This window comes from Hemitrygon akajei, chromosome 12, assembly GCF_048418815.1.
Source record: "Hemitrygon akajei chromosome 12, sHemAka1.3, whole genome shotgun sequence".
In the NCBI taxonomy this organism is placed as follows: domain Eukaryota; kingdom Metazoa; phylum Chordata; class Chondrichthyes; order Myliobatiformes; family Dasyatidae; genus Hemitrygon; species Hemitrygon akajei.
The window spans coordinates 111,749,623-111,775,977 of record NC_133135.1 but is presented as its reverse complement, the minus strand read 5'-3'; the positions used below and the strand labels follow the sequence as shown (position 1 = coordinate 111,775,977).

The following is a 26,355-nucleotide window of genomic DNA, read 5'->3' as shown; positions in this document are numbered from 1 at the left end:
CAATCTATCAACATCTGCTGTTTGTAAGATCAGTGCAGGAGCTGCTGGCCGTCCACTGATTTCAGTGATGATGATAGGAACCTGTGCGGGAAAGCTTTTAAAGCAGTTCCACTCTCTTGACCTCAGTTGCCCTATTTCAGTGGCATGAGTGATCTCCAGCCACAAGTTGGTTTGCAGTGGATGGCCATGTCATCTTCTGTGCCTCTCCGTGCCCTTTGCTCTCCATGGAGCGTTACAGAACCACCTTCCTGGCCATTGGATCTCACTGTTAGTCCACTGAAACTGACTTTGCTATCCCTATCCCACTGGCATTCAAGGCAAACCGGCTACCCTCAGCCGGTTTAGACCACCTGTTGAAGCGATGGTGATGTTGAAGCCTGCTGTTGCATGCAAACCCTATCCACATAAACAGCCCATAACTCTCCAGTTTCCTTTCATCCATGCACCTATCTAAGAGTCTTTAAAATGTCCCTAATGTATCTGTCTCTACCATTACCTCTGACATCTCTCTTAAACTTTCCTCCGTCAGCTTAAAATGATCTCCTCTGGTATTAACCACTGCCACCCTGGGGAAAAAAAGTCTTTGGCTGTCCACTTGATCTATGCCTCTCTTAATATTATACAACTCTATCAAGTTGCCTCTCATCCTCCTTTCCTTCACCTAAACAGAAAAATGCATGTGTACAGGAAAGTGATATAATTGTTTGTAGAAGTGGAATTTTACAGAGATTCTGCAGATGCTGGAAATCCATAGCAACACACACCCAAAATTCTGGAGGAATTCAGCAGGTCAGGCAGCATCTATAGAGAAGAATTAACAGTTGATATTTCAGGCCAACCTCAAAGAGGACCACAAACTTGTAGGGTTTGGAGGCTTGCTCACCTCAGTGACCCTGAAAGCAATGCTGGCTGCAGTCAGGGCTTTCGGCTTTGGCTCTTGGTAGAGTCACCCAGCCAAACAGGTCAAAGGGTAGAGGTCAGACTCGGAGTGGTCCACTGGTCCTCCAGGTTCAGGGGTTCAGCTCAGGGCTAACAACCCTGAATGGTCAAACAAAACTGTTATGAAAACAGCAGTGAAGGATCCTTCTACATCTGAGTGGCCACAGACACACAGAGATGGAGGACCTTCGCTGCTGCCCTAAATACCAGTGGCATAATGGCCAAATTCAGTTCATTTCAGGCTGAGAACCTTCCATCAGTCCCAGCCCAAAATATCAACAAATCTCCATAGATGCAGACTGACCTGTTAAGGAGTTACCGGTGGGTTAGGACATGTACTTGGAAGCAAAATCTAATCCAAGAAGCGTGTGTGGGTCAGTTTCTCACTGTGATTAGAAGACAAATACCCAGTGCAACACCAAGGGAGTGTTACATTCTTGGAAACACTGTCAACCGGGTATCACATTAGACTGTCTGCTTTCTCAGGTAGGTAAAGACGATCCCATGGCTACTATTTCAAGGAAAACAGTAACTTCATCAATGTTTTTTCACCATGATGCTGAAATACATCCTAGGACATGCTGGGACACATCATCAGTGATGTAACCTGGGGTCATTGGGTGTTTTACTTCTTTCAACATCAGACACCCTCGCCCAGGTGACCCAGCCAGGGTTGATCAGGCCCCAGCTTGTATCCTGGCAGCATTGGTCCACGGGTCCCACCTCTTGATCCATCGCCCTCTGGAGGCTCACTAACAGTCTCTGTGATGGTCCTGAAGGTTCTGCACAGCAAGCAGCCAGCAAAAGCTCTACACCCCATCTCTGCAAGCTCACATTGTGCCCTCCAACCCTGTCTCTGGCACTGCTCTACAAGCTGCTGGTATTTGGCTTTTCTTACGTTCAAACGCCTTCTCAATCCGGTGTTCGCAAGGAACTGTCAGTTCTAACATGACCATGCTTTGATGTTTCTGACAAAATGCACATCCCAGGTATGAAGTCAGGGAACTTTAATTATTTGCCCAGATAGACTTTCAGTTGCGAGTCAGATGCCGTGGTGAGCAAGCCTGCTGGTGGTCTAGGCTGAGGCTATGGGTGGTCTCCAGCTTTGACAAAGGCGACGGGATTACTGGGTTGGCGGAGGTGCCTACTGTTGTTAATGGCTAAGGAGATATTTTCTGCCACTTCCTTCAGCACCTGGTCATGGACATCAGTTAAACACAAATATCTGAGTATTTTGTTTTGCAGTTTACAAGACCAAGTTGATTGATGCATTTCCTACGTTAAAATAGTTCAAGAGGGCTTCACCTACTACTCCACCAGCCTCCACGTCCAGCATGTAATTCTCCATAACGTCTGTCATCTCTAACTGGATCCCATCACCAAGCTCATCTTTCCCTCCCCTTCAACTTGCTGCTTTCCACAGGCATCATTCCCTATGCGACTCCCTTGTCCATTGATCTCCCTCCTGCGAGCAGAACAAGTGCTACACCTCCTCCCTCACTACCATTCATGGCCCTAAACCGTCCTTCCAGGAGAGGCGACACTTCACCTGGGAGGCTGTTGGGGTCATATAATGTGATCAGTGCCCCCAGAGTGGCCTCCTGTATATTGCTGAGACCTGACGTAGATTGGGAGACCACTTCGCCAGTCACCTACACTCTATCCACCATAAAAAGCGGGATCTCACAGTGGCTACACACTTTAATTCCACATCCCATTCTGACACGTCAGTCCATGGCCTCCTCTACTGTCACAATGAGGTTGGAGGAGCAACACCTTATATTGCATCTGGGTAGCCTCCTACCTGATGGCATGAAAGTCGATTTCTCAAACCTCCTGTAAAGTCCCCACCTCCCTTTCACCATTCCCCATTCTCTTTGCTCCCTCTCACCTTATCTCCTTACCTGCCCATCACCTCCCTCTGGTGCTCCTCCCCCTTCCCTTTCTCCCATGGTCTCCTACCCTCTCCTATCAGATTCCCCCTTCTCCAGCCCTGTATCTCTTTCACCAATCAACCCCCCAACTCTTTACTTCATCCCAATCCACACCCCACCTTATCCTATCATCTTGTGCTTCCTCCTCCCTTCCCCCTAACTTCTAACTCTAACTCCTCATCTTTTTTTCTCTCCAGTCCTGATGAAGGGTCTCGGCCTGAAACATTGACTGTACTCTTTCCTATAGATGCTGCCTGACCTGCTGAGTTCCTCCAGAATTTTGTGTATGTTGCTCTGGATTTCCAGCATCTGCAGATTTTCTTTTGATTGTCAACAGTGCTTCATCAGGGTTTAAGTTCACTGAACACAAGAGATTCTGCAGATGCTGGAAATCCAGGGCAACAAACACACAAGATGCTGGAGGAACTCAGCAGGTCAGACAGTGTCTATGGACAGAGTAACACACACAAAATGCTGGAGGAACTCAGCAGGTCAGACAGTGTCTATGGACAGAGTAACACACACAAAATGCTGGAGGAACTCAGCAGGTCAGACAGTGTCTGTGGTCAGAGTAACACACACAAAATGCTGGAGGAACTCAGCAGGTCAGACAGTGTCTGTGGTCAGAGTAACACACACAAAATGCCGGAGGAACTCAGCAGGTCAGACAGTGTCTACGGTCAGAGTAACACACACAAAATGCTGGAGGAACTCAGCAGGTCAGACAGTGTCTATGGACAGAGTAACACATACAAAATGCCGGAGGAACTCAGCAGGTCAGACAGAGTCTATGGTCAGAGTAACACACACAACACACTGCAGGAACTCAGCAGGTCAGACAGTGTCTATGGACAGAGTAACACACACAAGATGCTGGAGGAACTCAGCAGGTCAGACAGTGTCTATGGCCAGAGTAACACACACAAAATGCTGGAGGAACTCAGCAGGTCAGACAGTGTCTATGGGTAGAGTAACACACACAAAATGCTGGAGGAACTCAGCGGGTCAGACAGTGTCTATGGACAGAGTAACACACACAAAATGCTGGAGGAACTCAGCAGGTCAGACAGTGTCTATGGCCAGAGTAACACACACAAAATGCTGGAGGAACTCAGCGGGTCAGGTGTATCTATGGACAGAAACAAACCATAGATGCTGCCTGACTTGTGGTGCTCCTCCAGCATTTTGAGCGTGTTGCTTAAGTTTCTTAAAGACAAGATTTGTCTCCCTTTCTCTCCTACCCGCTGTTCCCCACCTCTCTCTCTATGTAACAATTAGAGCACTGTGCCATCAGATTATGTGTGAGCTGACAGCTAGAGGTGAGGTGGAGTGAACAAATTAATGATGGGTTATGAAGGCTTGCTGGAAATTTCAACGCACCTGACGAGTGATCTCCTTGTTAATGAGTAGCCTCGGTGTGGACTTGGACACTCTGCGTGAGAAAGGAAGAAAGCATAATTATCACAATCCTCATGTGAACTCTCACACCTCATAGCTTCCCGTAATGAGCAGCAGCACAGAGATCTATTTCAAGCAATTAAATCAGCTCTTTGGGGGACATCTCCCACGCCTTTACATCTCTGAGCAGAGCAATGCTGCAGCCAGAAGTAAAGAATTAAACAAGCGAGCCCTGGGTTTCAGGAAAACAAGGAGTGCTGCCACAAGAAAGCAGCATCCATCATCGAGGATCCCCACCATCCAGGCCATGCTCTCTTCTCGCTGCTGCCATCAGGAAGGAGGTCCAACACTACTAGTCATGGAGTCATACAGAACAGAAACAGGCTCACTGGCCCATCCAGTCCGTGCCAAGCATTTAAACTGTCTCCTCCAATCGACCTGCACCGTGACCATTACCCTCCATTACTGCTTCCATCCATGTACTCATCCAAACTTCTCTTAAACATTGAAATCGAACTTGCCACTTGCGCTGACAGCTTGTTCCACACTCTGACGACCCTCTGAGTGGAGAGATTTCTCCTTAAACTTCTCACCTTTCACCCTTAACCCATGACCTCTAGTTATAGTCCCAGTGGAAAAAATCTCCTTGCATTTACCATATCTATAACCCTTCATAATTTTGTATACCTCTACCAATCACCCCTCAATCTTCTATGTTCCAGGGAAAAAATCAATCTATCCTGATAACTCAGGTCCTCCAATCCCGGTTACATCTTTGTAAACTTTTTCTGTACTCTTTCAACATTATTTACATCCTTCCTGTAGGTAAGTAATCAAAACTGCACACAATACTTCACATTAGGCCTCATCATTGTCTTATAGAACTTCAACAAAACATCCCAGCTCCTATACTCAGTACCTTGATTTTTGAAGGCAAAAATGCCAATAGCCTTCTTTATGAACCTATCAACCTGTGACAATAAACAAGAAATAAATTTCAATAAATTATGAACCTAATTTCATTAGATTAGGCCAGGGAATGGGGCTGAGGAGGGGGAAAATGGATCAGCTATGATTGAATGGTAGAGTAGACTCGGGGGGGCCAAATGGCCTAATTCTGCTCCTATGTCACACGGTCTTATCGGCTATGGACCTGAGTTCCCAGATCCCTTTGTTCTACCGCACTCCTCAGTGACCTAACAACCACTGTATAAGACCTGCGCTAGTTGGTCCAACCGAACTGCAACAGTTCGCTCTGGGTTCAGGAACAGTTATTACCCTTCAACCATCAGGTCCTGAAACGGTGCCCACATCTTCACTCACCAGAACTCTGAACTAATTCCACAACCTACAGACTCATTTTCAAGTACACTACAAGTCATGTTCTCCGTATTATTTATTCATTTACGTAAATAAGGAGTAGAGGGCTGAGGAACCATTTCAAGTCCCTGGACGTCAGTATCTCTGAGGACCTAACCTGGACACAACATATCGATGCCATTATAAAGGAAGCCAGTCAGCAGCTTATATTTCATTTAGAGTTTGAGGAGATTTGGTTTGTCAACTTAAACACTTGAAAACTTGTACAGAAGTACCGTGGAGAACATTCTGGCTGGCTGCATCAGCAGCTGGTATGGGGACGGGCTGGGGCTACTGTAGTAAGCTGCAGAAACTTGTATAATTAGCCAGCTCCATCATGGGTACCAGCCTCCGCAGTATCTAAGACATCTTCAAGGCATGGTGCCTTAGGAGGGCGACCCCCCCCCCATCACCCAGGTCATGCCCTCTTCTCATTGTTACCATCAGGGAGGGGGTACAGGAGCCTGAAGACACACACTCAGCGATTCAGGAACAGCTTCTTCCCCTCTGCCATCAGGGAGGAGGAACAGGAGCCTGAAGGCACACACTCAACGATTCAGGAACAGCTTCTTCCCCTCTGCCATCAGGGAGGGGGTACAGGAGCCTGAAGACACACACTCAACGATTCAGGAACAGCTTCTTCCCCTCTGCCATCAGGGAGGAGGTACAGGAGCCTGAAGACACACACTCAACGATTCAGGAACAGTTTCTTCCCCTCTGCCATCAGGGAGGAGGTACAGGAGCCTGAAGACACACACTCAACGATTCAGGAACAGTTTCTTCCCCTCTGCCATCAGGGAGGAGGTACAGGAGCCTGAAGACACACACTCAACGATTCAGGAACAGTTTCTTCCCCTCTGCCATCAGGGAGGAGGTACAGGAGCCTGAAGACACACACTCAATTATTCAGGAACAGCTCCTTCCCCTCTGTCATCCGATTTCTGAATGGACATTACCTCACTACTTTTTTTATTTGTATTATTTATCTATCATGTATTTCGTTATACTGCTGCCATTAAGCTAACGAATTTCACAACGTGTGCTGGTGATATTAAACCTGATTCTGATCCTGGCAATCTGGGATTAGGATTGACATGGGATATTCTGAACGTGGTTCCCGAGGCAAGGAGGGGGGGATCCACAATGCGAAGGGATTTTCCCTCACTGGATAACTGCAAACCAGTGGGAGTAAGGGTGAGACGTACAGACATCTCACTCTGCTTAATGCAGGCCGTACAGGACAGATCCAAAGCAAACACTGAAGCTCAAGTGTGAAATCTCAGCTTTGTGAGGAGGGGGTGACTGAATGCAAGAGGCTACGTCAGCCTTGACTGAAAGGCGGCTGGGATTCTGACCTGTGACACAGCATTTCACTTGGAATGAGGGAGTCTCGGTGAATCACTCAGCTGCTGTGAAAGGACGTGGTAGCACTCCAGACTTCAAAGAGTGTTACCACTTCTGAAGAATTATAGGTACAGGAAGAATTTAGCCAGTTTTGTGTCATCTTCCTTAAAACACAGGGGTGGCTTAATTCAGATCTACAAAATCATGATGTGTCACGAGGGTGTGAAGAGGAAGGAGCCAATTTCATAAAAGCAGACGTCAATAACTATGACAGCGTCATGGGTTGAGCGTCATTTGTGGCAGTTTAAAGAAGATTTTAAAGATTACCTTTATTTGTCACATGTACATCGAAGCAAACAGTGAAATGTATCATTTGCATGAATGACCAACGCAATCCGGATATGATATGGGGGCGGCCCGCAAGTGTTGCCACAACTCTGGTGCCAACATAGCACGTCCACAACTTACTAACCCTAACCTATACGTCTTTGGAGGAATGTGGGAGGAAACTGGACCACTCGGATGTTTCATCTACGTGAAACACTGTCATAGAAAAACAGCATCCACCATCAGCATTCTGAAATGGGAGGGTGAGCAGCCAGATGTCCTGGTACACATCGGTACCAATGACGTAGGAAGAAAAAGTGAGGAGGTCCTGAAGAGTGAGTATAGAGAGCTTGGTAGGAAGTTAAAAAGCAGGACCTCAAGGGTGGTAATCTCAGGATTGCTACCTGTGCCACGTGCCAGTGAGGGTAAGAGTAGGATGCTCTGGAGGATGAACACGTGGCTGAGAAACTGGTGTAGGGGGCAGGGTTTCAGATTTCTAGATCACTGGGACCTCTTCTGGGGCAGGTGGGACCTCTACAAGAGAGATGGGTTATACCTGAACTACAGGGGGACCAATATACTTGCAGGGGAGTTCGTTAGTGCTATTGGGGGGGTTTAAACTAGATGTGCAGGGGGATGGGAACCAGAGTAGATAGTGGAGCGGGGGTGAAAATAAATGATGTTAAAGTTTCATGCAAAGTCACAAATAGAAGGGTTGTGTGTGGTGGTAATAATCTTATGAGATGTGTCTATTTCAGTGTGAGGAGTATTGTGGGAAAGGCAGACGAGCTGAGGGCCTGGATTGACACATGGAAGGAGCTAGATAGGTATCTTATGGATAGGGGAATCAAGGGATATGGGGACAAGGCAGGAACTGGGTATTGATAGGAATTGATCAGCCATGATCTTAAAATGGCGGTGCAGGCTCGAAGGGCCGAATGGTCTACTTCTGCACCTATTGTCTATTGTCTAATTATGACATCATAGCCATTACTGAAACTTGGCTACAGGAGGGGCAGGACTGGCAGCTCAATGTTCCAGTGTTCCGATGTTTCAGACGTGATAGAGGCAGAGAGATGAAGGGTGGGAGGTTGGCATTGCTAGTCTGGGAAAATGTTACAGCAGTGCTCAGGCAGGACAGATTAGAGGGCTTGTCTACCGAGGCCATATGGGTGGAGCTGAGAAACAGGAAAGGTATGACCACATTAATGGGGTTGTATTATAGACCACCCAATAGTCAGTGAGAATTGGAGGAGCAAATCCGCAGAGAGATAGCAGACAACTGCAGGAGACAGAAAGTTGTGATTGTAGGGGATTTTAATTTTCCACATACTGATTGGGACTCCCATACTATTAAAGGTCTAGACGGGTTAGAGTTTGTAAAATGAGTTCAGGAAAGTTTTCTAAATCAATATATAGAGGCACTTACTAGACAGGATGCAATACTAGATCTCCTATTAGGAAGTGAGTTAGGACAGGTGATGGAAGTGTGTGTAGGGGAACACTTCGGTTCCAGTGATCATAACACCATTAGTTTCAACTTGATCATGGATAAAGATAGATCTGGTCCTCGGGTTGAGGTTCTAAACTGGAAAAAGGCCAAATCTGAAGAAATGAGAAAGGATCTAAAAAGTGTGGATTGGGACAAGTTGTTCTCTGACAAGGATGTCGTTGGTAAGTGGGAGGCCTTCAAAGGAGAAATTTTGAGAGCGCAGAGTTTGTATGTTTCTGTCAGGATTAAAGGCAAAGTGAATAAGAATAAGGAACCTTGGTTCTTTAGGGATATTGGAACTCTGATAAAGAAGAAGAGAGAGATGTATGACATGTATAGGAAACAGGGAGCAAATAAGGTGCTTGAGGAGTATAAAAAGTGCAAAAAAATACTTAAGAAAGAAATCAGGAGGGCTAAAAGAAGATCTGAGGTTGCTTTGGCAGTCAAGGTGAAGGATAATCCTAAGAGCTTCTACAGGTATATTAAGAGCAAAAGGGATAAAATTGGTCCTCTTGAAGATCAGAGTGGTCGGCTATGTATGAAACCAAAAGAAATGGGGGAGATCTTAAATGGGTTTTTTGCTCCTGTATTTACTAAGGAAACTGGCATGGAGTCAATGGAAATAAGACAAACAAGTAGTGAGGTCATGGAACTTATACAGATTGAAGAGGAGGAGGTGCTTGCTATCTTGAGGCAAATCAGATTAGATAAATCCCCAGGACCTGACAGGGTATTCCCTCGGACCGTGAAGGAGACTAGTGTTGAAATTGCAGGGGCCCTGGCAGGTATATTTAAAATGTGGCATCCACGGGTGAAGTGCCGGAGGATTGGAGGATAGCTCATGTTCTGTTGTTTAAAAAATCCGGGAAATTATAGGCCGGTAAGTTTGACGTCAGTAGTAGGTAAATTATTGGAAGGAGTACTAAGAGATAGGATCTACAAGTCTACAGGGACTTATTAGGGAGAGTCAACACGGCTTTGTGCGTGGTAGGTCATGTTTAGCAAATCTATTAGAGTTTTTCGAGGAAGTTACAAGGAAATTGGATGAAGGGAAGGCAGTGGATGTTGTCTACATGGACTTCAGTAAGGCCTTTGACAAGGTCCGGCATGGGAGGTTAGTTAGGAAGATTCAGTCGCTAGGTATACATGGAGAGGTAGTAAATTGGATTAGACTTTGGCTCAATGGGAGAAGTCAGAGAGTGGTAGTGGAGGCCTGTGACTAGTGGTGTGCCACAGGGATCAGTGCTGGGTCCATTGTTACTTGTCATCCATATCATTGATCTGGATGATAATGTGGTAAATTGGATCAGCAAATTTGCTGATGATACAAAGATTGGAGGTGTAGTGGACAGTGAGGAAGGTTTTCAAAGCTTGCAGAGGGATCTGGACCAGCTGGAAAAATGGGCTGAGAAATGGCAGATGGAGTTTAATGCGGACAAGTGTGAGGTATTGCACTTTGGAAGGACAAACCAAGGTGGAACATACAAGGTAAATGGTAGGGCACTGAGGAGTGCAGTAGAACAGAGGGATCTAGGAATACAGATAGAAAATTCCCTAAAAGTGACATCACAGGTAGATAGGGTAGTAAAGAGAGCTTTTGGTACATTGGCCTTTATAAAACAAAGTATTGAGTATAAGAGTTGGAATGTTATTGTGAGGTTGTATAAGACATTGGTGAGGCTGAATTTGGAGTATTGTATGCAGTTTTGGTCTCCGGATTACAGGAAGGATATTAATAAGGTTGAAAGAGTGCAGAGAAGGTTTACAAGGATGTTGCCGGGACTTGAGAAACTGAGTTACAGAGAAAGGTTGAATAGGTTAGGACTTTATTCCCTGGAGCCTAGGAGAATGAGGGGTGATTGGATGGAGGTGTGTAAAATTATGATGGGTATAGATAGAGTGACTGCAAGCAGGCTTTTTCCACTGAGGCTAGGGGAGGAAAAAACCAGAGGACATGGGTTAAGGGTGAAGGGGGAAAAGTTTAAAGGGAACATTGGGGGGACTTCTTCACACAGAGAGTGGTGGGAGTGTGGAATGAGCTGCCAGATGAAGTTGTAAATGTGGGCTCACTTTTAACATTTAATAAAAACTTGGACAGGTGCATGGATGAGAGGGGTTTGGAGGGATATGGGCTCGTTGCAGATCAGTGGGACAAGAAGGCGAATGCAATGCTGGCATTCATTTCTAGAGGTATAGAATATAAGAGCTTTATAAGGCAGAACACCCTGAAGGTTAACTTGCAGGTTGAGTCGGTGGTGAGGAAGGCAAATGCAATGTTAGCAGTCATTTCAAGAGGTCTAGAATATAAGAGCAGGGATGTGATGTTGAGGCTCTATAAGGCACTCGTGAGACCACACTTGGAGTATTGTGTGCAGTTTTGGGCTCCTTATTTTAGAAAGGATATACTGACGTTGGAGAGGGTTCAGAGGACATTCACGAGAATGATTCCAGGAATGAAAGGGTTACTGTATAAGGAACATCTAGCAGGTCTTGGGTTATGTGCCCTGGAGTTCAGGAGAATGAGGGGGGGATCTCATAGAAACATTCTGAATGTTAAAAGGCCTGAACAGATTAGATATGGCAAAGTTAAGTCTAGGACAAGAGGGCACAATTTCAGGATTGAAGGACGTCCTTTTAGACCAGAGATGCAGATAAATTACTTCATTCAGAGGGCGGTAAATCTGTGGAATTTGTTGCCACAAGTGACTGTGGAGGCCAAGTCATTAGGTGCATTTAAGGCAGAGATAGATAGGTTCTTGATTAGCCAGGGCATCAAAGGGCATGGGGTGAAAGCAGGGGAGTGGGGTTGACTGGAAGAATTGGATCAGCCCATGATTGAATGGCAGAATAGACTTGATGGGCCAAATGGCCTACTTCTGCTCCTATATCTTATGGTCTTATGGACATTGAACCCTTGGACACTACCTCACTTTTTAAATATATATTATTTCTGTTTTTTGCACGATTTTTAATCTATTCAATATACGTATACTGTAATTGATTTACTATTTATTTATTATTATTATTTTATTTTGATTTTTTTCTACTATATTATGTATTGCTTTGAACTGCTGCTGCTAAGTTAACAAATTTCACGACACATGCCGGTGATAATAAACCTGATTCTGATTCAATGGATGGGCAAGTGAGTGTAGTTGCCCCCATTTGTTCAAAAGCCTGATTATTGTGGGGTACTAACTGTTTTTGAAGCTGGTGGTGTCAGTCCTGAGGCATGGCCCGGGTGCTGGGGATGGTGCTTTCCTGTGTCAGTGTGTTATGTAGATGTGCTCAATGTTTGGGAGGGCTTTATCCGTGACGTACTGGACCTAGTTCACAACCCTTTGTAGGAGTTTTTATTCAAAGGCATTAGTATTTCCATACCAGGCCCTGTGATTCTATGTAAAGGGATCTGAATGACTGAAGAGCATAAACTCCAGGGTTTTGGACTGAGAACTGGGAGGTGGGATTAACTGGATGTCAAATTTTGGCTTGATTGGACACGCTAGGCTAAATGGTCTCACCCTGTGCCATAAACCTCCATGACTCCCGGGCTAAACATGCACTCTGCAGTCCAAATAATTCTAATTTAGTACATTTCCAGAATCTGTCCCACCGCTCTGGTCGACTGCCACAGACCTGTTAATGAGGGACGCAAATGGCTGGACCTGGAGGGAAGTACCCAAGATGATGAGAAGGTCACACTTTGGAAAATCCTAAATGGAAAACAAAATGTACTAATTAAAGGGGGGAGAAAATACAAATCTGTAAATTAATCATCAGTTTCTTTATTAGTTTAAAGAAATGTCTTAAGAAATACAAATTTACTTTCCTGCATTGTGTAATAACACTGGACAACACAGATTTTGCTTCTGGAATACTTTTAGGTATACCTAATTGATTTTTGATCATGAAATTTCCCCAAGATGCACCACTTTTTTTGAAATTGCCTATATTTGTAATTTCAACTCATAATTCAAGTCAGAATAAAATATGCCAAGATTAAGGAAGGCATTTTTGTGGGTCCACAAATCAAACAGATCATCAATGATAGACAATTCGAAGAACTTCTAGTGGTACTGGAGAAAACCATGTGGAAGGTATTCAAAGCTGTTGGTGACCCAAAGGTTGGAGGTGTTGTAGATAGTGTGGAGAGCCATCAGGGGTTACAACAGGACATTGATAGGAAGCAAAACTGGGCCGAAAAGTGGCAGATGGTGTTCAACCCAGGTAAGTGTTAGGTGGTTCATTTTGGTAGGTCAAATATGAAGGCAGAATATAGCATTAATGGTAAAACTCTTGGCAGTATGGAGGATCAGAGGGATCTTGGGGTCCGAGGCCATAGGATGCTCAAAGCTGCTGTGCAGGTTGACTCTGTGGTTAAGAAGGCATACGGTGCATTGGCCTTCATCAATTGTGGGATTGAGTTTAAGAGCTGAGAGGTAATGTTGCAGTTATATAGGACCCTGGTCAAACCCCACTTGGAGTACTGTGCTCAGTACTGTTTGCCTCACTACAGAAAGGATTGGGGAGCATGCCGAATGGGAATAGGTTGAGTGAACTCAGCTTTTTCTCCTTGGAGTGACAGAGGATGAGAGGTGACCTGATAGAGGTGTACAAGATAATGACAGGCATTGATCATGTGGATAGTCAGAGACTTTTTCCCAGGGATGAAATGGCTAGCATGAGAGGGCACATTTTTAAGATACTTGGAAGTAGGTACACAGAGGAGATGTCAGGGGTAAGTTTTTCACGCAGAGAGTGGTGAGTGCGTGGAATCGGCTGCCGGCGGCGGTGGTGGAGGCAGAAACGATAGGGTCTTTTAAGAGACTCCGGGATGGCTACATGGAGCTTAGAAAAATAGAGGGTTAGGGGTAAAGCCTTGGTAGTTCTAAGGTAGGGACGTATTTGGCACAGCTTTGTGGGCTGAAAGGCCTGTATTGTGCTGTATGTTTTCTATGTTTCTATGTTTCTAAATTTTTTTGGCAACTACAGATCACCAAGCTACGTGCAACTGGTTGACAACATGCTTCAAGCAAACAAAACCATGAAGTGCAACATGTCACTAAAGATTCATTTTCTGCATTCCCATTTAGACTTCTTCCCTGCAAATCTTGGTGCTGTCAGTGACGAGCACGGTGAAAGGTTTCCCCAGGACATTGCGGTCATGGAGAAACGGTATCAGGGCAACTGGAATCCATCAATACTGGCTGATTATTGTTGGACACTTAAGCGAGAAGCCTCAGACACCGAGTACAAATGAAAATCATCAACAAAATATTTTTAGCTGAGTTGAACTACTGCAAAACGTCAGCACCGTTATGCAATTAAACACATTATATTCAATAAATGTTAATCTCATGTTTCTCTAAATTCCTGCATGTTTATCTTCAAGTGCTCTATCATAACCACAAAAAATTTCTGAGAAAGCAACGGTTTTGAAAAATAATTGTTCTCCAGTGTAATTAGTGATGTGATTGTTTGACTTCGCCTCTGCTGGGGATGTATCAGGCCAGACCAATTGAGTATAGAACTGGCCAATCAGATGTGCCATTTGCTACTGACAATCAAACATAGTACAGATAAAGTGTAATGTGAGTGGTGCTGGCCTTTCCCAAGGTGTCAGTAAGATCAGCTAAGGAGATTTATTAATTCTATCGGCTCAAAATATTTACCATATTTACTCTTCTTCAGTCCCTAGAAAATAACGGGGAGGTTCAGCTGAGGCACTCAAAGATGGAAGGACTTCGACAAATAAGAAGAAGCCGTTTCCATGCAGACTCTGGTAACTCGAGGATATTATTTTACTTGTTTACTGGACATGGGCATCACCAGCAAGATTGGTGTTTATTGCCTGCTCCTAATGACTCAGGAAATCAGCTGTTTGCTGAGTCATGTCAGAGAATGGCTCGAGTTGTTGTGGGTTGAAGACCAGACAAGTTTGGGCCAGATAAGGAGATCAGATTTCCATCCTTAAACCGTAAAGCATAGGAGCGTAATTTGTCCATTCAGTCCATCAAGCCTGCTCCACTCAGCATTGAATAACGGGTACAGCAACAAGCGCATTGTGCCTCTCTGCCTGGGTAATGAACATAGAATATCCAGCAGTCAGCACAGGAACAGACTCTCTGACTCACAACATTGAATTCTCAATCAAACATCCAACTAGACTCATCCTTTCTGCCTACATCTTGCTCATATCCTTCCATTTCCGGCACAACCATGTGCCTGTTTAAGGGCCTCTTGAACACCACTATTGTATCTGCCCCAGGCAGTGCATTCCAGACACCCAACACTTCCTTCGCTTAAAAAAGAACTTGCCCTGCACGTCTCCTTTGAACTTACCCCTCACACCTTAAATGCAAGTCATCTGGTATTAGATATTTCAATCCCAGGATAAAGATACTGTCTATCTTCTCTGTGTATCTCATAATCTGATAAACATCTATCAGATCTCCCCTCAGCCTCCGCTGTTCCATGAAAACAATCCAAGTTTGTCCAACTTTTCGTTGTAGCACATGCCCTCTAATCCAGGCAGCATCCTGGTGAACCTCATAACAAACTTGACTGCAGCACCAACACAAAGTCTATGTACAGGAAGGGCCAGAGTCGCCTCTACTTCCTGAGCAGATTGAGGTCCTCTGGACTATGCAGGCCTCTTCTTCACATGTTCTACCTGGCTGTTGTCACCAGTACAATCCTCTATGCGGTGGAGTACTGGGACATCAACACGGGTGATGCCAACAGGCTGAATAAACTGATTAGAAGGGCTGGCTCTGCTGTAGGAGCCAAAATGGACACACTGGAGGCTGTGGTAGAACAAAGGACCCTACAGAAAATCCTGGCAATTCTGGACAATGTTTCTCACCCTCTGCATGCCACCTTGGCTGAACAGAGGAGCACTTTTAGTAATAGACTATGGCAACTGTGTTGTTCCAAAGAGCGCTATATGAGGTGATTCTTACCCAACGCCATTAGGCTCTATAATGAGTCAACCTATAGCTGGAGAAGTGATGACCCCCCCCCCCCCATTAGACTGTTTAAGGTGATTTATTTTTTATTTATTCTTCTTATTTCTCTTCTCATTTTGTATACCTGTGAACTTGTAATTTTACTGTGATACTATAATTACTTTTGCCATCAATAAAGTACCCATCTATCTATCTATAAACACTAAAAAGTCTGCAGGTGCTGGAAATCCAAAGCAACACACACTCAAAATCCAGGAGGAACTCAGGTCGGACAGCATCTCTGGAAATAAATAGACAGTGAACATTTCGGGCTGAGACCCTTCTTCAGGACTGAGAAGGAAGGGGAAAGATGCCAGAATAAAAAGATCAGGGGGAAGGGAAAGAGCACCCTCTCGAAAGGCTCGACATTGGTCCTATAATGAGCAATCAGATGTGACCTAACAAGAGTTTTATAAAGCTGTGACATAACTTCCTGACTTTTGGACTCAATTCCTCAACTAATAAAGGCCAGTATGCCATATGCCTTCTTTAACGCCCTATTAGCCTGTGAGAGCTATGCGGGACCAGCTTTTAGGGAGCTATGGACAAGATTCCTCTGCACATCAACTGTCCCTTTACAACTGAGCTTCCAAACCCTTCACATCTGGCCAGATTAAACTCCATTTGCCATTTCCCTGCCTATATCTGCAACTGATCTACTGTATATTCCACTGTATTCTTTGCCAGCCTTCTACGCTATCCAAAACACCATTAACCTTTGCATAGTCTGCAAACTGACTAACCCACTCATCTACTTTTTTATCCAGGTCATTCACATGAGGCAGCAGGGTAGCATAGTGGTTAGCACAACACTTTACAGTACATGCGACTGGGGTTCAATTCCTACTGCTGCCAGTTTTGTACATTCTCCCTGTGACCGCGTGGGTTTCCTCCCAAGGTCCAAAGATGTACCGGTTGGAAGGTTAATTGGTCATTGTAAATTGTCTCGTGATTAAGTTAGGGCTAAATTGGGGAAGCTGGCTGGTGGCATCGTGGCATCAGCACTGGACTTCGGAGTGAGTTCGAATCCAGCCGGCTCCTTACACGCTTTCCATCCGTGCTGGGTCGAGCTAGCAACTCGGCCTCGTAAAAATAAGAAAGCCTGCTAAAAAAAAGAGTCATCATGATGGTGTCCCGATGACTCCACTCAGAGTTAAGGGCTTTCTTCTTCAAATTGGGGATAGCTGGGTGACACGGCTCAGAGGGCCGGAAGGGCCTATTCTGCACTGTTTCTTAATAAATAATGAAAAGTATGAAGGATTAATCATCGAACTTAATTGCCCCAACTCTGAGATGACAGTTCTAGGGAGGAGCGAGGAAAGATGGTGCGAGTAGTTTTTGCAGATTCTGGCAACATCTAATTTGTCCACAATTCCTTTTCTTTTCAAGGTGGTTGGGGTTCTGTCAGAGTCTGTGATCTACAATTCAAATTATGGCTCTCCGTAATACGTGGCCTGGCGCTTCGTTATTTCCAGAAGCGGCCTGAAAAGACGTGACTTCGGGGAGCGGCCCAACAACAACCCAATTCCTCGCTGATTTCGCCGACTGAAGCCCAATGGGAGACGGAAACATCAGGACAGTAGGTGGTGTGTGCTGCTGCCGGAAGAAGGCCTCTGTACTTGAGTAATCTCTCTCTCTCTCTCTCTCTCTCTCTCTCGATGGAGGGTGCGGAGCTGTCAGTCCTCGAGTCGGGGGGCTTGCAGAAGCGATGGGGAAAACAGAAACATCGGAACAGATGTTACTATTGAACAGAAGACTCCTCCGCTCTCGTTGTTGCTGCAGGAGAGTGATCTCTCTCTCCCTCGCTGGAGAGGGAGCGCCTGTCTGAGATCCCAAAGGTCTGGGTTATGGACTGTAGTTTTTGATTTAGGTCTCTTTGGGGGCTTTTGCTAGCATGTTGGGGGGGACGGAGCTCCTGCTGGCACAAGTCGGGGGGGAGGGGGTGGGAAGGGTCAATGCTTCTACCGCTACTTCTGCATGAGGGGGGAGGCTGATGTTTCTGACATTCAATCTTTGTGGTTTCTTGTTTCGTGGATGTCTGTGAACAGTAAGAATTTTAGGTTGTATACTGTATACATTCACCAATATTACATCGAACCAAACATGTGATAATAACTGAGTTGTACTCACAGAGTCCATTGTGGCAAAGAATCGATGGGGGAGACTTTCTCCGAAGAACACAATGTCTAAGGAAGGAAATGGGGATTAAATGCAGCACACACTACTCACAGGTATAAAGCTTTGCTCAAACAGCAGGGCAGGACACCGATCACCAGGAAGCGTGGTGGGGGACCATGGAAGGAAGAACACACATCAAGCACCATTCCACTCAGAAGATGGGACAGATTCCAGCCTGCAAATGTTGTTCTGACTTTCTGGTTTCAATGAATGCTCCCACTCTCCCAGCCTAAATGAGCTGGTAACATTAAAGAGCCAGCGGTCTTCTCCTGAGTACACCTCAGTGAGTATAGGAAGGAGGAGGGTATAGGATAGGCAAAGGAAGAGTGCCAGGTGTTGTGTTCAATATTGAGGGAGAGTGCAGAGAGACAGCCAGAGGTCAGCGTGCAGGCTATTCAACTCAACTTCACTGATAGCTTGCTTGCACGATACATCATGGGGGTGACAGACTGAGTGGCACAGGATAGGATTAACCCATTAACTACCACAACCTCTCCCCTTCTTGAAAAAAACAACTAGCTCTGTACGTTTTGACGATAGGACTATGATGAAATTATACTCATTGAAATTGAGTGATTCAGTCACTTTACCCATAGCACACAACTTATACGGCTTACGTAAACATAAAAAGGAATTGGCAACATTATAACTGTCTTCCTCTTTGTGTTAACGGTCTCTCACTTGCTTTGCATAAATAAAGAATTGCCAACATTATAACCGTCTTTCACTGTGTTTTAATGGTCTATCTCTCTCTGTTTCCTTCTCTATTTCACCAATTCACAGGATCTTCAACTGAACTTTATTGATAACCTTGTTTATACAGGATATGAACTCCTCGCAAGTGGAGGTGGGTAACTGAGTGGCATGGGATTAACCCATTAACTACCACACCACCAGGCAGGCAGTCTTAAAGTGGAAAGATGATACGGGCACAGCACTACTGCCAATCAAGTGGCAGCAACTCAGGGCATAAAAGCACGTGGACATGGTCAAGATGTTGAGTTGTTGTTCAGTCCGAACATCAGAATGGGGAAGAAATGCGATCTAAGTGACTTCGACCATGCAATGATTTTTAGTGCCAGGTGGGGTTGGTTTGAGTATCTCAGAAACTGCTGATGCCCTGGGACTTACACACACAACGTTCTCTGGAGTTTACAGAGAATGGTGTGAAAAACAAAAAAAAATCCAGTGAGCGGCAGTTCTGTGGGTGAAAACACCTTGTTAATGAGAGAGGTCAGAGGAGAATGGCCAGACGGGATCAAGCTGGCAGCTAGCTCAAATACCCACACGTTACAATTTGATAAACAATACATCGAACCTTGAAGTGGATGGGCTACAGCAGCAGAAGAGCACAGACGTGCACCCAGTACGTGGCCACTGAGTATATTGCCCCAAGTGGACTTGGGGAGGACCGTATGGGATTCTTGGGCATCTGGAGCAGGGGTCCCCAATCTTTGTGTGCCATGCACCTCTACCATCAACTGAGGGTCTGTGGACCAGGCTGGGAAACTCTGATCTAGAGAGAAGAACTCCCTCCTCAGCACCTTAAATGGGTGACCCTCTGCCCTCAGGTGAAACATCTTCCCAGCATCTAAGTGTAAGTTAAAGGTGGTATGGAAGTCTGGTGTTCTCTCCCCAAAGAAACTGAGGGAAGAATGGTAATAACAAAATTCTATTTATTTATTTATTGTGATGCCGATGGAATAAGTCCTTCTGGCCCTTCGAGCCACGTTGCCCAGCAATCCCCCAACTTATCCCAAGCCAAATCATGGGACAATTTACAATGTCCAATCAACCCAACAACCAGTACGTCTTTGGACTGTGGAAGGTAACCGGAGCACCCGGAAGAAACAGGGAGAAGGTACAAACTCCTTACAGGCAGTGGCAATGTACAGGGAGAAGGCAGGAGAATGGGGTTGAGAGGGATAATAAGTCAGCCATGACGGTGGGGCAGACTCAATGGGCTGCTGTTACGGTTTTTGGCTCAAGCAAGTGGAGTTAATGCACAACAGAATTTCAGAGCAGGCGGGAGAGGTTGAATGGTTTCATGTTCTCACGTCCATGGAGGAGGTCACGAACCTTGCCGAGGTACCAGCCCCACATCTGCTCTTCCACTCACCAGGTTTCACTACGGAGTCACACTCCTCACACTTCGGGAAGGGCTTTGTAAAGATCTGTGCTATGTGAGGAAGGAAAAGGAAAGGGAAATTAGCAAACACAGAGCTGAAACTCAACATCCCAATGCACTGTGCAGTTGAGAGGTGTTGCTGCCTATCAGAAGTGCCCCATTCACATGATAACCGGTTCCTAGTGGAACAGTCTAACTGCACCTCTCTCTCAACCTGTTCATTCCCTCTCCTGACAGCTTCCACCTGTGGGATTAGAGTGCTAGTTATCTCATAATTTTATAATCTATCATCATCATTTTATAATCATAATCTCAGTACACTGGACACAAATTTTTTTTAGCATATCTTACCAACTTTGGGCTGCTAATCATGAAAATCACCATGAAATTTCCATATCAAGCACCATTTAAAAAGAAAAATCACCTATATTTATTATTTCAATTCATAACTCAAGTCAAAATAACTGATAGCAAGATTAAGGAGGCATTTTTGTTAATCCACAAATCAAACAGGTCATCAGTGACAGGCATTTTGAAGAACTTCTAGTGGAACCAGAGAAAATCACATGGAAGGCATTCAAGAATTTTGTTGAAAATTTTCTTGACAAATACAGAATGTTAAACTACGTGCAGCTGGTTGGTAACATGCTTCAAACATACAAAACCATGAAGTGCAACATGTCACTAAAGATTCATCTCCTGCATTCCCATTTGGACTTCTTCCCTGCAAATCTTGGTGCTGTCAGTGACGAGCACGGTGAAAGGTTTCACCAGGACATTGCGGTCATGGAGAAACGGTATCAGGGCAACTGGAATCCATCAATACTGGCTGATTATTGTTGGACACTTAAGTGAGAAGCCTCAGACACTGAGTACAAATGTAAATCATCAACAAAATATTTTTAGATTGGTTGAACTATTGCAAAGCATCAGCACTGTTACACAATTAAACACATTATGTTCAATAGAAGCTAATTTCTTGTTTCAACAAATTCCTACGTACAAGTAGTCTGGAATTTATATTGTGTTCACCTTCAAGCAGTCTATCATAAACAAAAAAAGTTTAGAGCAAGCAACACTTTTGAGAAAGTTTGTTGTCCAGTGTTATTTTTAAGTTTCCTTACTTGTTTTTAAAGCTCTCAATGGCCTGGGACCGGAGTACATCACAGAATCATTTTCATTTTATAATCTGCTCCAGCTCTCAGGTCTTTTTCTGCTGGTTTCTTAAATTTAAACACACTCCCTCAAAAGATAATTGGCATGGCAGGTCAGCTTTTTCTTTATAACTTCTCTCCTAAGCTGTGGAATTCAATACCGAAAGTTATAAGGCAGGGGTTTCCTAACCTGGGTCCATGGACACCTTGCTTCGTGGTATTGGTGCATTAAGAAGGTTGGGAGCCCCTGCTGTAAGGGATGCGGTCTCAGCTGACACTTTTAAAGACCAGCTCAAAACCTATTTATTTAACCTTGCTTTTAACTAACACGTTTTGTTTTTTATTTTCATGTTTGTACTTTAACCCGTCGTAAAGCACATTGAACTACATTGTCTGTTTGAATAAATAAAGCTATTATCATTACTTTCCTACTTATTTAAAGATACAGTGTGCCTACTCGCGCCGCCCAGCAACCCACCTATTTAACACCAGCCTTATCACAGAAAAGTTCTTTTTTCTTTTTCTTGGGCCCTTAGCTCCCAGTGGCGCATAGGCCATTGAAGACCTCCCGTCTCCATTGTTCACAGTCGAGGATGTGGTTGGAATTCATTAACGTTTCTGTAATCTGTACTTCATTGTTTCCACTGTACAGGGGATTGGCCTGAACAACTTCACAAAATGAAGAAATACTCAAATGGCAAAATAGTACAACCGTGGCTGACAAGGGAAGTCAAAGCTATTGTAAAAGCAAAAGAGAGGGCATACAACAAAGCAAAAATTAGTGGGAAGATAGAGGATTGGGATGTTTGTAAAAACCTACAGAGAGCAATTAAAATAATTAGAAGAGAAAAGATGAAATATGAAAGCAAGCTAGCAAATAATATCAAAGTGGATAGTAAAAGTTTTTTTTCCAAGTATGTTAAAAATATAGGACAAATGAGAGTGGATATAGGACTGCTAGGAAATGAGGCAGGAGAAATAATAACGAGGGACAAGGAGATGGCTGATGAATTAAATGAGTATTTTGCATCAGTCTTTCCTGTGGAAAATACTAGCAGTATGCCTGATGTTGTAGTGTGTGAAGGAAGAGAAGTGGGAGCAGTTACTGTTACAAGGGAGAAGGTGCTCAAAAAGCTGAACGACCTAAAAGTTCATAAGTCACCCGGACCAGATGAACTGCACCCTAGGGTTCTGAAAGAGGTAGTGGTAGAGATTGTGGTGGCATTAGAAATGATCTTTCAAAAATCATCTGACTTTGGCATGGTGCCAGAGGACTGGAAAATTGCAAATGTCACTCCACTCTTTAAGAAAGGAGGAAGGCAGCAGGAAGGAAATTGTAGACCAGTTAGCCTGACCTCAGTGGTTGGGAAGATATTGGAGTCAGTTGTTAAGGATGAGGTTATGGAGTACTTGATGACACAGGACAAGACAGGACAAAGTCAGCATGGTTTCCTTCAGGGAAAATCCTGCTGAGGAACCTGCTGAAATTCTTTGAGGAGATTACAAGTAGGATAGATAAATGGAATGCAGTGGATGTTATGCATTTGGACTTTCAGATGGCCTTTGACAAGGTGCCACACATGAGGCTGCTTACTAAGATTTGAGCCCCTGATATTACAGGAAAGTTGCTAGCATGGTTAGAGCATCGGCTGATTGGTAGGAGGCAGCGAGTGGGAGTAAAAGGATCCTTGTCTGCTTGGCTGCCAGTGACTAGAGATGTTCCACAGAGGTCCACGTTGGGACCGCTTCTTTTTATGCTGGATATAAATGATTTAGATGATGGAATAGATAGATGGCTTTGTTGCCAAGTTTGCAGTTGATATGAAGATCAGTGGACGGGCAGGTAATGTTGTGGAAACAGGTAAGATGCAAAAGGACCTAGACAGTTTAGCAGGATGGATAAGAAAGTGGTAAAAGAAATACAAAGTTGGAAAATGCATGGTCATGCACTTTGGTAGTAGATAGATAGATAGATAGATAGATAGATAGATAGATAGATAGATAGATAGATAGATAGATAGATAGATAGATAGATAGATAGATAGATAGATAGATAGATAGATACTTTATTCATCCCCATGGGGAAATTCAACTTTTTTCCAATGTCCCATACACTTGTTGTAGCAAAACTAATTACATACAATACTTAACTCAGTAAAAAATATGATATGCATCTAAATCACTATCTCAAAAAGCATTAATAATAGCTTTTAAAAAGTTCTTAAGTCCTGGCGGTTGAATTGTAAAGCCTAATGGCATTGGGGAGTATTGACCTCTTCATCCTGTCTGAGGAGCATTGCATCGATAGCAACCTGTCGCTGAAACTGCTTCTCTGTCTCTGGATGGTGCTATGTAGAGGATGTTCAGTTATCCATAATTGACCGTAGCCTACTCAGCGCCCTTCGCTCAGCTACCGATGTTAAACTCTCCAGTACTTTGCCCACGACAGAGCCCGCCTTCCTTACCAGCTTATTAAGACGTGAGGCGTCCCTCTTCTTAATGCTTCCTCCCCAACACGCCACCACGAAGAAGAGGGCACTCTCCACAACTGACCTATAGAACATCTTCAGCATCTCACTACAGACATTGAATGACGCCAACCTTCTAAGGAAGTACAGTCGACTCTGTGCCTTCCTGCATAAGGCATCTGTGTTGGCAGTCCAGTCTAGCTTCTCGTCTAACTGTACTCCCAGATACTTGTAGTAGAAATAAATGTGCGGACTATTTTCTAAACGGGGAGAAAATCCAGGAATCTGAGATGCAGAGGGACTTGGGAGTCCTTGTGCAGAGCACCCCAAAGGTCATCTTGCAGGTTGAGTTGGTGGTGAGGAAGGGAGATGTTACCATTTGTTTTAAGAAGTCTAGAATACCAGAGCAAGGATGTGATGCTGAGGCTTTATAAAGCACTGGTGAGGCCTCACCTTGAGTATTGTGAACAGTTTTGGTCTCATCTTAGAAAAGATGTGCTAGCTTTGGAGATGGTCCAGAGGACATTCACAAGGATGATTCCAGGAATGAAAGGGTTATCGTATGAGGAACGTAGAGAAATTTCTTTAGTCAAAGGGTGGTGAATTTGTGGAATTTGTTATCACATGCAGCTGTGGAGGCCAGGTCATTGGGTGTATTTAAGGCAGAGACTGATAGGTTCTTGTTTGGACATGGCATCAAAGGTTACAAGGAGAAGGCCGGGAACTGTGCTCGAGGAGGAGAAGTAAAAAAGTAAAAAAAAATGGGATCAGCCATGACTGAATGGTGGAGCAGACCAGATGGGCTAATGTGTTATGGTCTTAAGGTCTTCACCAATGCCCTGTTGAGCAGCCTTACCTGCTTCCACCTCTCATGATGGGGATGTATGGTTGGACTTTGAGAGAACAACTTATAATGACCAATTAACCTACAAACCGGTACATTTTTGGACTGTGGGAGGAAACCGGAGCACCAAGCAGTCACAGGGAGAATGTACAGTCTTCTTAAATATGGTGCTGGAATTGAAATCTAAACTCCAGAATGTCCCAAGCTGTAACCCCAACCCTAACCCTAATGCACTAGGTGACAGTGGTGCCTGATGGTGGCTTGTATTTTTATAAGACCATAAGACCATAAGATATAGGAGCAGAAGTAGGCCATTTGGCCCATCGAGTCTGCTCCGCCACTCAATCATGGGCTGATCCAATTCTTCCAGTCATCCCCACTCCCCAGCCTTCTCTCCATACCCTTTGATGCCCTGGCTAATCAAGAACCCATCTATCTCTGCCTTAAATGCACCCAGTGACTTGGCCTCCACAGCCGCTCATGGCAAAAAAGTCCACAGATTTACCACCCTCTGACTCAAGTATTTTCTCTGCATCACTGTTCAAAATGGATGACCTTCATTCCTGAAGTCGTGCCCTCTTCTCCTAAATTCGCCTACCATGGGAAATAACAAATCTGTTCAGGCCTTCTAACATTTGGAATGTTTCTATGAGATCCCCTCTCATTCTCCTGAACTCCAGGGAATACAGCCAAGAGCTGCCAGATGTTCCTCATATGGTAACCCTTTCATTACTGGAATCATTCTTGTGAACCTTCTCTGAACCCTCTCCAATATCAGTCTATCCTTTCTAAAATAAGGAGCCCAAAACTGCACAAAATACTCCCAAGTGTGGTCTCACGAGTGCCTTACAAAGCCCCAACATCACGTTCCGGCTCTTATATTCGATACCTCTAGAAATGAATGCCAACACTGAATTCATCTTCTTCACCACCAACTTAACCTGGAGGTTAACCTTTAGACTAGTGGTTGCCAACCCGTTGATCGCTATTGACTGGTCCATCTTTGAGAAATTCCCAGTAGATCCCGAAAAAAAAAGAAAAAATAAATACACAAATACCGTTGAGAGATTGTTTCTGGGTTGCGGGGTTTTAGTTCCGTTCTTTCTGCCCAGTGCGCGTGCGTGTAGCTCCCCCGCACTGCACAGTGTACTTCAGTGGTCCCCAACCACCGGGCCGCAAGGAAACAACATGAGTCAGTTGCACCTTTCCTCATTCCCTGTCACGGCCAGTGTTGAACTTGAACCCACACAAGGTCATCAGTCGCCTAAACGCAGTGACACCCTTGCGCCAGTGTTCGCCTCGTGCGGCCAGCAAGAAGTGCTGATGCAACTGGCCCGGATCGCGGCCAGCGGGAAGTACTGATGCTACTGGCCTGGAGCGTGGCCGGCGGGAAGTGCCATTGCTACTGGCCTGGAGCGTGGACAGATGGGCACCGCTTCTAAACCTGTTTAGCACACCGAATGTTCGTGGGGAACCCGGTGCTAAATATTCACAGACAACCTAATTCGGGCTCAGGGTTTCGTAAGTAGCAGAGCAGCTACCTTGCTGCGATCTACTGAAACAAACTTTTGTTGGCTGATAGATCCTACGGGGGGGGGGGGGGGCGGGCGCGGGCCTGTCGCTCTCCTCGCTCGGTCGGTCGCTTTCTCTGGACTGTGACCCTGGTATGGGGACATCCGGCCCTGATGTTGTCCTCTCACCCCACCCACGACCAGCCACACCTGGCCAGGGCGTCTGCTGGCGGGCGGGCAGAGGCTGGAGTTCGGGCCCGGAGGCTGTCTAA

At 44.9% G+C, this 26,355-nt stretch overlaps 1 protein-coding gene across 4 annotated transcripts in view; it reads right to left on the bottom strand.

Moving 5' to 3' along the window:
• Positions 1-26,355, bottom strand: part of sirt2 (sirtuin 2 (silent mating type information regulation 2, homolog) 2 (S. cerevisiae)) — a 118,139-nt gene that overhangs the window by 10,710 nt on the left and 81,074 nt on the right. For all 4 annotated transcript variants that reach the window (XM_073063855.1, XM_073063852.1, XM_073063853.1 and 1 more), the window contains 4 exons: positions 20,098-20,157; positions 17,931-17,986; positions 12,430-12,506; positions 4,254-4,305 (listed from right to left, as the gene is read on the bottom strand). In XM_073063855.1, coding sequence (XP_072919956.1) covers positions 4,254-4,305; positions 12,430-12,506; positions 17,931-17,986; positions 20,098-20,157 — 245 coding nt within the window. The remainder of the gene's footprint in view (positions 1-4,253; positions 4,306-12,429; positions 12,507-17,930; positions 17,987-20,097; positions 20,158-26,355) is intronic.